The sequence below is a fragment of the Arvicola amphibius genome, chromosome 3, assembly GCF_903992535.2.
Source record: "Arvicola amphibius chromosome 3, mArvAmp1.2, whole genome shotgun sequence".
Taxonomy (NCBI): Eukaryota; Metazoa; Chordata; class Mammalia; order Rodentia; family Cricetidae; genus Arvicola; species Arvicola amphibius.
This window is the reverse complement of record NC_052049.1, coordinates 121600634-121613874: the sequence shown is the minus strand read 5'-3', so window position 1 is coordinate 121613874 and position 13241 is coordinate 121600634. Positions and strand designations below refer to the sequence as shown.

Sequence of the window (13241 nt, the reverse complement as noted above, 5' to 3'; positions counted from 1 at the left end):
GGGTCACAAGTGAACGGCAGGCACAGTGAGTTAAGGAATAATTTCAAGGTGTTTGCTTTGTGGTATTTCATTGAACCATATAGTTTTGCTTTCTGGGCTTTCAACATGTGTGTAATAGTTCTGCAGGTGAGTGTTACAGCTCTGGAGGGAAAAGTATCCTGACTCACTGGGTGCTGGGAGCCATGAGGACATAAAAACAGGAGACAACAATTGATACTCAAGTTGTCAACCCACCAGAAATAATTTCTGATGGAGAAAAACTTGTTTTGCAAAGATTGCAAGATATACAGACTACAGAATATCTGTTGATTCTGCCTGTAATTTTACATGTGCTAAATTTCATTCTTTCTTTAGAGGCCATAGGGAATTCTCCACAGCCTATATATATATTGTGTGTGCATCTTATGACTACATCCCTAATCTACTGGGCATTTTATCAGTGAATTGTCAAGAAGGTGGCTCTTCCTTAGCTGTATTGTCCAATTAATATTAGTAATGTTAGCCTATACAGAGTTTTGATGAATAAAACAAAGAGATGCTGCTGAGTCAGGGGTTTTAAGTTACCATTCAGAATTGTCTTGGAGCACAGTCTAAGAAACCAGTTGTATTTTCCCCAGTTGCCAATATAGTTGTAGACTATCGACTGAAATAAAACTTCAAAATAGCTTTATATGAGACCAGGTGCCCTGCTAACAGATTTTAAGATAAACTATTCACAGAAAAATACAATCTTATTTACAAAGACACTAGCTGGCAGTCTGATTTGTTGAACCAAAGTAAATAGTGTGAGGCAACCTAACTGTGGTGCCAGAGAACAGTGATTAACTCTCTGAACAAATTCTAATGGTCAGTCTTATGGCTTTTGTCCAGAGACCACCGGAAAAGATTCTTTACTGACCAGGGCTACAAAATATAAACTAACTTCCTTCATAGCCCTGAAAAGGAATTACAAGTCTCCCTTCTTATGGTCAAGGGTTACACGCAGGACAGAGAAATCTATCTTAAGATTTAAAATGCTTCTAACTTGGCTGTGCCCTGAAGAGTGCTGAGTAAACTCCTCTGCTGTGCTCCACCTCCTGCCATGCAGGGAAGGGCCCTCAGCTTAGGATGCTGCACACTCTCTGCTGATACTTGCTCTTTGTAAAGTCTCCAGTCTGAGAAAGTCCTGGATTTTCTGACCACTAAATGTTTTAAAAGTATAGGCTACAGCACACAGTTTCCTTATTTCTTAGCATCCTTAATAGTTCAGTTTCATAAGGCTACCTCTATAGAAAAGATAACAAAATGACTTGTCCTTCTGCAGCTATGGTTTGCAGTCCACTAATTAAGAAGCTGACTGAAAGAAAATGCTCTTTTCTTGCTATCTATAATTATTGCTGTCAAGAGGACTCTGTTTCTTATCATTTACTTAAGAATGATATCTGACCTTCAGATGTAATGCCTTGAAAGGTTGTGTGGGTCTTTGTAAGCTGTGAAGAACAAAGAAAGCTTGTGGGATTTAATACGAGGGAATAAAGAGTGATAACCATTGAGAAAGCATATGTTCGTTCTTTTCTCCCTGAAATCCCTCAGATAAAGTCTTAGGTTTACAATGCTGTGGAGTTTTTCTCTGAGTCCTGCTTGTAGCCCAGAAGCTGGTTCTTTTGGGCTGCAGTAGTCGAGAAGTCAGCTCTGGAAGCTGCAAAGGGACAGTTCTGAAGGGAGATACCCTGACTTGTCGGGAAGTCAGGTGATGCCTGAAGCTGGGATGTGGTGGGGAATGGTCTCCCTGAAGGATGTAGCAATCCTATTCTTCTCTGAGAGAGAGCCAGTGCAGCTGAGTTCTGCTCTGCTCCCCTAAGGGAACATCCTAGCAGAGCTATAGCTCTAGTTTTGGGTTCAGGGTGTATTTCCTTCACTGGCTCTGGTTCCAGGGTGAAGGTGTGCTTCTTTCACTCTGGTTTCAGAGTCAGACAGAGTATGTTTCTTAGGTTCTGGGTTCAGGGGTAAAGTCTTTCTTTCATTGGCTCTGGTGTCAGGGCCAGGGTGGGTTTCTTTGGCTGGCCCTGGTACACTACAGCTTCAATCAAAGGTTCAGAAGGAAGCAAACACGAGAACACTGAACTGACGAGAAGATGCTGTGTCAGTAAGAACAGTCTCACCTCTTTGGGATTAATATACTTCACTATCTGACGCGGCTCCCCCTGTCTTCTCAGGTCAATCAGGCTTTTGAAGTGTTGGAACACAGCAACATTCTAAAATCGGAACACAGAATTTTATGGTTAAAACTAGATTCTCTCTGTTTTCGGGGTTTGAAAAGGCAGTTTTACGTTTGTCTATTTGTGATGGGGGTGCTTTAGCAACATTTGGAGAGCAGAGGGCAGCTTCTGGAAACTGATTTCACCTTTCCAGCATGTGCATCCCAGGGCTACAACTTACATCAATAGGCCTGGTGGCCCTTGCCTTTACCCACTGGGCTATCTCACTGGTCCCAAATTTTTTGCTTCTTATTACCTGTTTGTACACCTGCTCAGAAACACAGATCTGAATAGTCCTGCAGGAGCAGAGAAACGAGGCTTCAAACTGAAACCCTTTCAGGGAGAGCAAAAGCGCCTCACCCTCGTGGCTCTCTCCAGCTCCTTTGAGGAGGCTGGTGCTATCCTGACATTAAGTCTTCTCGAGAACACTGTAAAAGGGGGTGGGGGTATAGACACAAGGACAGAGGGAATGCTATGTATAGACCAACACCCACTCCAAAAAGAGCCAAGTTAACAGACATAGCTGTGTTACAAAGTGAGTGACTTCAGGAGATGACTGGGGACTAAATAAGAGCGACAAAGCACAAGAGAGGGAGCGAGGGAGCGAGGAAAGGGTTAAGATGTTTGTGATGCCAGCATAGAAAGAAAACCATTTCCTCAGTTCCCACCCAGCTCCACATAGTTACAAGGAAGCCCTGCCCCCACGCCTTGCAGGAGAGTTCCTATAGACTCCTGTCAGCTTGGCTGCCCCTGCCCTCAATCTTTGCTAGTAAAAGCTTCTTAGCTCTTCCAGGTTGATGGTTTAGTCAGGTAAGCAACCATAACTCTATATGGTGCCTATACCTTGGACAAAGACTTCAGGGTCTCCAGATGAATGCACAGGATGCTATCGACATGTACTGTCGTGTAAATTTGGAGGGTTCTAGGAGTCAGAAATTCCTGCGCACCCCTCCCCTCCAAGGTTTCATAGACACCCACTGCACTGGCTCTGAGGGTAGCTGCCTTGTAAACCCAGCCTGACATTGCAGAGTCACTGTGCCCTATGCTAGTTGAATGCTCTGCATTGCAAAGGATGGACTTCTAACATGAACAGAAACAGGGGGCACAGACCTTATAACCAGCAATTCCCGGCACTTAAATCCTGAGGACCAGGGTGTGGCAACTGCTTGTGGGCCTGCACTTGTGTCAAAACTGAAGCAGAGACCCATGAAGTTCACTAGAACTGTAAGGAAACACCCTGATCCCTGCTGCTGGTCCACTCACATGGGCTTGCTAAAGGGGCGCCAGCCCCTGCTCTGTGCCTGGGTCTGTTACCACTGGGATGGCAGAGAGAAATGCCTTGGCTCCAGCTACCTCAGTGAGCACCGATCCTGAGGAAGTGGAGGGCCCGTCATGGTGCCTCAGGCTCCTCAGGACAGTTGGAACTCGCACTGCGAGCAGACTTTTCCAGAAGCAGCGTGTGTGGGAAAAACCATCTGATCGAGGCTGCTGTTCCCACTGTGGTGCCGCCACATCCTGAGCACCCATTCCTGTGTCACAGCTCCCTGAACCACTACAGTCCCCACTCTTGTTGGCCCCCAGAGACCATGAGTTTGTCTCACAGTAGCTAGCAGACCCTCCCTGGTATACACCATGCCCAAAGTCTCCCCTTCCAGTTAAAGCAGCTATGGGGAGGATGCTATGGTGCTCAGTGGAAACAAAGCCAATGCCGTGCAGTAAACTGATGCTGCCGGGCTCATCTTTCGGAGCAGAACACTCACTACCAAGGCTATCCCATACCTTAATGGGGCTACCTGACCTACCAGATGTGTGAATCTCAGTGTGGGAGACAAGAGATGTCCTGCAAAAGACATGGCAATCCATCATGACCCAAGGGGTCAACATACATACATGAGAAAGCACAGTGAGAGCCCCGAGGCGACAGAGGGTTAAGTGAAAATCTGTTTGAGTGCTCGACTCAAAGGTGAACAAAAGATAGCTTCGTGAGAGCACGTGGAAGCATCGACCCGACCAGAGCCAGCAAACAAAAGGAAAGTGAAGAATAACAGTACACCATCAATGAAATAAAATTACAATAAATATTCAAGACAATTACAAGAACAAAAACAGGAGTCTTTACTTCCATTAATAATCTTAGATGTAAACAGACTAAATTCTCCAATCAGGCAATATAGAGTTGATCAACAGAATTAGAAACCAAGACCAAACAATATTCTGCCTGGAACTTATAAGAAACTTAAGCCATCAGTCAAGACCCAGGGGATGGTGGAAAGGCGTGGATGTGATGTTTAAAGTAAATGCAAACTTAAAGCAAGCAGAAGCTGCTGTCTGGGTGACGGGAATCAGTGGGTAAGCACCAGCACAGGTTTTATGGCTTTTCCAGAGGCGGATGATAAAGGATTTGCAAGATCTGATTGATCTGATGGTGGTCTTGTGGGCTAGAAGCAGCAGTCTAACTTAACACAGGCCACCAGGCATAGTGACTGAAGGGACCCACGTACTGCATGGGGTCCCCCTCTGGACTCCAGAATTAGGTATGGACCACACAGAAATGCAATTTCCAAGCACGAACAAACACAGAGAGATCTTTATTTATTAAGCAAGGCAAAGAGACTGGTGGCTGAATAATTGGGCAGAAACAGCAGCAAATGGCTTAGGGCAGTCTGTGTTAGAATGAGCTAGGACACGTTGGTAAGTTCTGATTGGGTATTTTAATTAGGTTAGTCAAATAATAAATTTTGATTGCTGGGCCTTGATGTTTTGGTAGTTGGACCTTGGTGATCAGTCTCAGGAATGAGTCATGCATTACAAAGTGACCAAATAAGGAACTAGACCTTGGTGGCTAGCTTTAGGAATGTAATCTAATGGTTTAGAAAGGCAGAGGGAAGGGGAAAGGGCCCAACCTCCTGGAGTCACATTTGCCAGGCTCAGGGCTGTTAAAGCCCTTCAGCGACAGAACTGCTGGAATTATAAAAAGGAGTGAAGTTATCTTACCTCTTGGTTGTCACCCAACTAGGTAAGCAAACTTGGAAAATTACTTCTGAGACCAATTCTATCCAAGTTAACAGCACCATAAGCAAGCAATACATTAGCTCAGATAAATTATGTCATTAAGCTGTAAGATCCTCAAGAATATTCAATAAATACTGGATGAGTAAATATGTCCTCACTATTTCCTCCCAAACATGACATGGGTCAAAGTCAAATGAGCCTATCAATGATACATTTACGGGTATTAGCTATTATCAAAGAGTATTACCCCATTCAGAAACTCAAAGGGGGCTGGAGGGATGGCTCAGTAAGAAAGGGCTTGCTGTGGAAACATGAGGACCTGGGTCTGATCTCCAGCACCCATGTAAAAACGCTGAATGCAGTGGGACACCCACAGTCCTGGCCCCGGGGAGCCAGAGCTGGGTGGATCTTTTGAGGTTGGCTGGATAACCACTGTCGCCTACTTGGCAAGTGACAGGCTAGTGAGGGTCCCTGTCCCAAAAACTAAGGAGACAGCATCCTGAGGAATAATGTCTGAAGTTGGTTTGTGCCCTCCACATGCGTGCATGCACGCACAAATATGTCCACACATACCACAAACACACCTTCATACATGAACACACACACAAAAACTGTTTTAACTAAAAAGAACGTAAATGTTTGTGAACCTAATGAAATAAATTTAACTTATTTTTTATTTCTGTTTTTCAAGACAAGGTTTCTTTGTGTAACAACAGTCCTAGCTATCCTGGAACTTGCTTTGTAGACCAGATTGGCCTCAAACTCACAGTAATCTGCCTGACTCTGCCTCCCAGGCGCTGGGATTAAAGGTGTGCACCACTGTGGGAAACTTTTTGCCATCTTCTAAGTTCCCAGCCTAAGAACTGATTATTCAGATTTATTAACCTTCTGATATTACTAGCAGTCCCTTTTTCTAGCTAATTGCTAAAAGCATCCATTTCCTTGCAATTAGTGACTTTCGCTGTAATCTCCTCTGAAACATTTTTCATGATAGCTGCCTAGTTACCCATTGACATAAAAACCCACTATTTTTTCCCATTGCCCTATATCTACCCTGTTTATTCCCATAATAAACAAGACTTGATCAGAATCCTGTCTTGTCTCTATCTTTTGTGTCTCTTGTCCCTTTTAATTCTCATTCCTCCCCCCCTTTAGGGTCTCCATTGACTAACCCACGGGTTGGGATGCACCACCACCACTAATAATTATAACTTTTGAAACTGATTAGTAAACTTCTAAGTTACAGGGTGGCACAAACCTGTATAAATACACAAAAGAGCTATTGAACCATACACACTTTACGGACATGAAGTTTGTGAATTGTAAGTTATCTCTGAAGGGATTAGCTAAAGAGAGACTCACAAGGAAACTTTTCCAGGCCCTCTGAATGACTCTTGCAGCCAGTTCCTGCTTTTTAAAGTCTTTGCTAGCCATCTTGAAGTCCTAAAAGAAAAATAAGCAAAATAGGAACCTTGAAATAATTGTATTTGTTCCACTGTGAAGCTGGGACCCAGTGGAATTTAAATAAAGTTGTCTAAAGAAAACAATGAAGTAAGATTTGGTATTTAAATTATATCCTTAATATATTACACTTGGTTTTCTAACAAGTGCCTTCCTTGCATAAGAGATTTTTTAAAAAATGGATATTTGTGTGTGCACAGGGCAAGTGCCCGCAGATGCTGGCAGGGGCCATCACTGGAACCATAGTCTTTTGAGAGCCACCAATGTTGGTGCTGGGACCTGCACTTTGGTCCTCGGGTAAAGCAGTGGACCCTCTGCTTAACCATTAAGCCATCTCTCCATTCCCCGCAGAGGTTTTACTATGCCTGTGCTGGGATAAATCTCAAGATTTAAGGTCAAACAGTAAATAACTAGTCAGAGTTGAGCTCAGTCTGTGTCTCTAAAGCCTGTGCTCTTTTCCTCCTTTGTTGTTAGACTTGAACTTAACCAGCATTCATAGAGAAACAGCTGTAGCCACAAGGTTCCCCAAGCCTCTACCCTAGAACTGGGGATTGGTTAGAGATTTCTTATCCACACTGACTACTTTATGTAGATCATGCATTTACCATCTTTAGAAAGATGAAGTTTGAACTATTAATGAGCAAAACAAAATCGCTACTTGTACTTCACAGATTTTATTTGAACTGTCAAGAGTATTGGAGAAATCAGACAGACACTCCTGCTCCCTATCCCCGCTACAGCTTTTGACGACTGTGTAGGGAGGTGATGGATAGCAAGCCGTGCTACTCTGAGGGTGTTCTGTGGACTCATGCCAGACTCAATTCCTATGTTAGCATAGGAGATTACATCCTTCAAAAGGTTGAGCGAGGGGGCTGGAGAAATGGCTCAGTGGTTAAGAGCATTGCCTGCACTTCCAAAGGTCATGAGTTCAATTCCCAGCAACCACATGGTGGCTCACAACCATCTGTAATGAGGTCTGCTGCCCTCTTCTGGTCTGCAGACACACACAGACAGAATAATGTATACATAATAAATAAATAAATAAATAAATAAATAAATAAATAAAAGTTGAGCGGTTGGGGAGAGGGTTCGGTGGGTAACTTCTTGCTCCGCAAGGGTGAAGATCAAAGTTTAGATGCTTAGCACCTGTATAAAAAGCAGGAAGCTACCGGCCATCTGCAGTCCCAGCCCTTAAGAGCACAGTGGAGCAGAGACTGGAGGACCCCAAGTGACTCACTGGCAAGCTGGTTGAGATGAGTTCCAGGTTCGCTAAGGCTGTCTCAACAAATACATAAGTAGGGACTGGAGAGATGGCTCAGTGGCGAAGAGCATTTGCTGCTCTTTGAGAGGACCCGAGTTCGGTTCCCACTACCCACGTCAGGTGGTTCACAACTGCCTGTAATTCCAGATCAGGGAATCTGATGCCTCTGGCCTCTGTGTGCACCTGCGCTTGCGTCCATATATCCACACACACACACACACACACACACACACACACACACACACACACACACACGAGAGTAGATACTTTTATAGCTATTTTTCATTGCTGTAGCATGCAAACATATAATCAGTAGGCTTGCAAATATTTATGTGTGTACTCACACATTTAGTTTCTCCCCTTTCCTAACAATTTTAATGACTATTAAGCATAATCTGAATTATGCTTTTAAAGTATAGCTCTGAAGGGTACAAAAGAAACATAAAAAGCCCTCAGCTATCATTGTTGCTTAGCCATGCATAAAGGCAGTCATAAGAAATTAGACTTATAAGTCAGTACTCAGAACCTAAGACTCTTAGTTATGCTATTACAGCTCCTTATTACAATACCGTTGAGGTGATGTATGTCTATTTCAGTATTTCTTAAGAGTGGCACTCCTGGTTCTTCAGGCTGCATTACTTTCCTGTGAGTGGTGGCAGGGAGTGCAAGGCACAGTGCTGAGTAGAATCCCCTGCTCTGCCTACCAAATACAACCGCACACTGTGACAACCAATGCTGTCTCCAAAGGGCTGGGGAGAGGGTTCAGTGGTAAAGGCCCTTGCCATCTACCCGATGACCTAAGCTTGATCCCCATAAAAGTGGAAGGAGAGTTGCCCTCTGACTTCTACACAGGTGCCACGGCACAGGTGCTTACAGACATATACACAAGTGTAAAGTTAAAAAAAAATGTCTCGCCGGGCGGTGGTGGCGCACGCCTTTAATCCCAGCACTCGGGAGGCAGAGGCAGGCGGATCTCTGTGAGTTCGAGACCAGCCTGGTCTACAAGAGCTAGTTCCAGGACAGGCTCCAAAGCCACAGAGAAACCCTGTCTCGAAAAACCAAAAAAAAAAAAAAAAAAAAAAAAAAAAAGTCTCCAGCAATTGCTGCACTCGAAGAACTGTAGTCTATCGAACCAGCATGGTGGGAAGAGGGAGGGCTGCGGTTGCAGCTCAGTAGCCAAGTGCTTACCTGGCTCCCACAGTTCAACCTAGGCTACTTCCAAAATAACAACAACAACAGCAGCAACAACAGTAACGACAATGGTAAAGAAGAGACAAGTGATAAAGCATTTGTCTAGCTTCTCCCAAATCCCGAGGCTGTGAGACTGACCATAGAAGTGTTTACGTCATGAAAGCTGTCTAACATTTAAATCACTACCTAATGTTTCTTCTGGTTGACTTAAGACGTAAGGATAACATGGTGATGTGTTAATAATGCAGATTAAAGGTGTAGTGTGTGGGGGCTGGAGAGATGGCTCAGCGGTTAAGAGCATTGCCTGCTCTTCCAAAGGTCCTGAGTTCAATTCCCAGCAACCACATGGTGGCTCACAACCATCTGTAATGAGGTCTGGTGTCCTCTTCTGGCCTTCAGGCATACACACAGACAGAATATTGTATACATAATAAATTAATAAATATTTTTTTTTAAAAAAGGTGTAGTGTGTGTATCATTCCATCATGAACTGCACAGCGATGCAGACATGATCCTGAGGAACAAGGGCACGTCAAGACAGGAAAACAAAACAATCACAAACTCAATTGTCCTAAATATTGTTAATGTACTAAATGATGGGCTAGGTAAATGAGCTTGAGTAAAGTCAGTAGACATTTTTTAAGAGAGAGAGAGAGAGAGAGAGAGAGAGAGAGAGAGAGAGAGAGAGAGAGACAGAATTTCACCATGTAGCCCAAGATGTCCCAAAACTCACAGCCTCAGTCTCCTGAATGCTGACTTTACAGGCAGTAGGGTAGCAGAGAGAAAGGCAGAGATGGGTAGAGGGATTGGGCAAGTAGGGAATGTCTCTGGAGAGTTATGCAGAAGCAGGGACACAGTAGCTGGAAGAGGGAGCGGACTCGATAGGGCTTTTCTTAAACATGATGCACTAAAATATGTGAAAATATTGCTGGAGGAGAGATTAAAGGCGCAAGAGTGGGTAGAGGAAATGAAAAATTCTTTGAGTAACGGGACGAACTAATCACGTGAAAATACTGCTTTTAAGACGCGAGTATTTGTAAACCATCGGTCAAATCGTGACTTCGCTAGACTCCGGTGCACACGGATGACTCCGAGGTAAGGCCAGCAAGCCAATCCCAAGTCAATATCCTCGTCATATGATTCAGAGGTAGACTGCAAGCCAATCTTAACTCAATGCCCTTGTCATGTGATTCAGAGGTAAGGACAACAAGCGGATTCCAAGTCAATACCCTTGTCATGTGATTCAGAGGTGGGCATTCAAGCCGATCTCAAATCAATTCCTTTGCCGTGTGTAGTTTTGACGCAGAACCTGTATTCCCATCCTCTTTACTAAACTGTGTTTTCTCAAGGAATGTGCCATGATTTTGTTTTTTCTCTTGACCTGTAGACCCTTATACTGAGAGTCAAGACAGACGTCAACAGAAGCCCTATTCATGTACCCTTAGAACGCTCCCTCTATCTCTAAACATTTTAGGGCGAAAGCCTAAAGCCACGTACTACATTGAACAGGGTGTGGGGAGGAATCCAGAGGTGAGAAGTGAATTAGTAATGTCTCAAGGCTGCAGGCCCGGGATTAGGGAAGGGCTGGAGAAGGGGTTGGTGAGCTAGAGGAAAGCTTTTCCATCAGACCAGAGCAACTGAGGACAGAGCATCTGTACGGGGATGAATGGGAGTGTGCTAAGGGTGTTTAGGGTCCTGTAAAGGCCAAGTTCTGACCAGATACCAGAGCAAAAAAGAGCCGGGGAGGGGACGCGTCCCTTGACTTGCCAATCTCCGTGGCCTTGCTCTCTGTTTGTTTCCTTGGTAACGACGCAGTGGGAAATGACTTAATAGCTCCTTCCAAAGCAACCTTCTTAGACCCCGCCCCCAAACTGTTCTGGTTTGTTCCGGCAGAAGTTCTCTCTCTCTCTCTCTCTCTTCCATTCTCCATGACATAGAGGCAAAGGACTTAAAAAGGAGCTCAGGGGGACCACCTGTATGTGACATGAGGCCACAGTCTAATGTTTCCAAATTTAAGCTCCTTAGCGTGATTCGGGTTTTAAGTAAAAATAGAGGACTTCCCAGAAGCGGAAATCTTGCTGCATATTTAACGCATGCTTTATTTGCTCGATATTCCCCACATGGGCATTACCTCAGTGTCAGAGTGTAACATCGGAAAGTGAGGCGTCTCTCGGCCTGCCCAGCTCTTCTATGTTCCTTCAATGCTTTTGCATGGAACATGCTTTGTGAGGAAGATGCTTCTAGGAAAATACTTTTTAATATACTAAACACATTTGTACAGAGAGAAGAAAAAAAAACCCTGTAGAGAATTCAGTGACAAAGCAAGCTTCAGAGTCCTTCAAAAATCATTATAAGTTATTAATAAATAGCTGTTATTAATACATAGTATTAATACATAGCTGTTGCCGTGTATTAACACACAGACATGAGCAAAATTTAATACTTGTACCTTTTAATCTAGTACAAACAGCTCAAATTTTTATATTAAATAAAATTAAGCTACAAATTTTAAATCAAGATCAAGGCCCATGTCAGGCCTGATTAGAATTTCTCTAATCCCATCTTAAGAGGCCAATGACACAAATTTATGTTTTGTGGGACAGTTTAATTTTGTTAACTGAAGAACTGTGAGATATTTTTTAAAAGACCGAAGAAAACAAGAAATGCTTACGTTTTACAGTTCCTGGTGCTGAATATAATTCCACTGCGGGCAGTTTTAAAGAAGCTGCTCTTGTCTAAAAGAATATGGCTCGGAAAGTCCGCTGGAGAACCGGAAGCGAGGGCTCTGGACATCTCTGACCCCCGAACTCTATTCTTGGGGAGCCTCTTTTGCAGCTTGCTGTTTCTTAGCCTCTCTGCTTGGTTTGCTTGATAAACAGAGCCCCCCAAGGATGGAGAGAAATTCTGCAAACTCCACTCCAGAACACATGGTTTGTGTTGACGGTACTTGAAAAACAGCGGAATGGCGCTGGATTACTCTATGGCCCCGTTGACTTTAAGTGAGAGCTTCCAGAAAGACTCAGCTGTTGTCAGTCCTCAAGATGAGCTCATCCACACAAGCCTTGTTCCAGACAGCACAACAACGGAGAGGAGGGAAAGCAGAGCTACTGTCACCCCTGTCAGCTGAGGTTCAGCCTGGCGGGATCGTTACCTCTGTGGTGGGCGGGGCCTCCAGACCCCAAAGGTTCAGGCTGTCTGGCCTCTCCTCCGCCCCCCGCCCCCCACCAGCGGGTGGCATCTATGAGACCCAACGTATGCACTCTTCCTCTTCTTCCAGTCTGGTTCACGACCAGATTAAGGGCAGAGGTAGATGGGGGACAGGTAGGGGTGGCCCAGGTGGCAGTGAGGGAGCTTGGGAGCCTGAAGAGGGCATGCTGACTCCTTGTGCGAGAAAAGGCACCTCTAAATAGGGAACCTAAGTTTGGTTTGTCGTCCCCCCTCCCGCCCCCCAGGGACCCGTGGGCGAGGTGAAATGGGCTGAAGGAAGCAGTATGGTGAAAATTCCAATTCTGTTTTTCCCAACCTCAACCGCCTGCAGAAAACGAAGGCATCCGGGAGCAGAGACGTCTGAAACCGGTCTGAGGGAGCCTCGTCCCTTCCCCCTCAGCTCTGCCCACAAGCCCATACCAAAGTCCCTCCCACTGGCCAGCTCTACCTGGTGTGGGGAGGGAATGACTGTTAGAGGAACCTCGGGCTGTCTTGGAGTCCAAGTCCATCTCCTTGTGCAGTTTATGACCAAATCCCTCTTCGTAGCTGCCTTTGCTCTTCAACAACTGCTGGCAGTGAAGCCGCACGTCTTTAATCCCAGCACCTGGGAGGCAGAGCCAGGAGGATCTCTGTGAGCGCGAAGACAGCCTGGTCTACAGAACGAGTTCCAGCACGGCTAGGACTATTACACAGAGAAACCCAGTCGCGGGAAAAAAGAAAAGAAAAGAAAAGAAAAGAAGAGGAGAAGAGAGGAGAGGAGAGGAGAGGAGAGGAGAGGAGAGAAGAGGAAAGAAAAAAGAAAAGAGAAGAGAAAAGAAAAGAGAAAAGAAAAGAAAAGAGAAGAGAAGAGAAAAGAAAAGAGAAAAAAGAAA

The 13241-nt window shown here is 44.8% G+C and overlaps 1 protein-coding gene across 2 annotated transcripts in view; it reads right to left on the bottom strand.

The window, feature by feature from the left end:
* Positions 1 to 12756, bottom strand: part of C3H11orf65 (chromosome 3 C11orf65 homolog) — a 32902-nt gene extending 20146 nt beyond the window's left edge. The window contains exons 1-4 of one of the 2 annotated variants that reach the window (XM_038322681.1): positions 12686 to 12756; positions 11834 to 12223; positions 6612 to 6692; positions 2142 to 2234 (exon numbers count right to left, since the gene is read on the bottom strand). In XM_038322681.1, the coding sequence (XP_038178609.1) occupies positions 2142 to 2234; positions 6612 to 6683 (165 nt within the window). In that variant the 5' untranslated portion in view covers positions 6684 to 6692; positions 11834 to 12223; positions 12686 to 12756. Of the gene's footprint in view, positions 1 to 2141; positions 2235 to 6611; positions 6693 to 11293; positions 11403 to 11833; positions 12355 to 12685 lie in introns of those variants that run through there. The other variant, XM_038322682.1, reaches the window with a different exon arrangement.
* Positions 12757 to 13241: the final 485 nt, after the last annotated feature.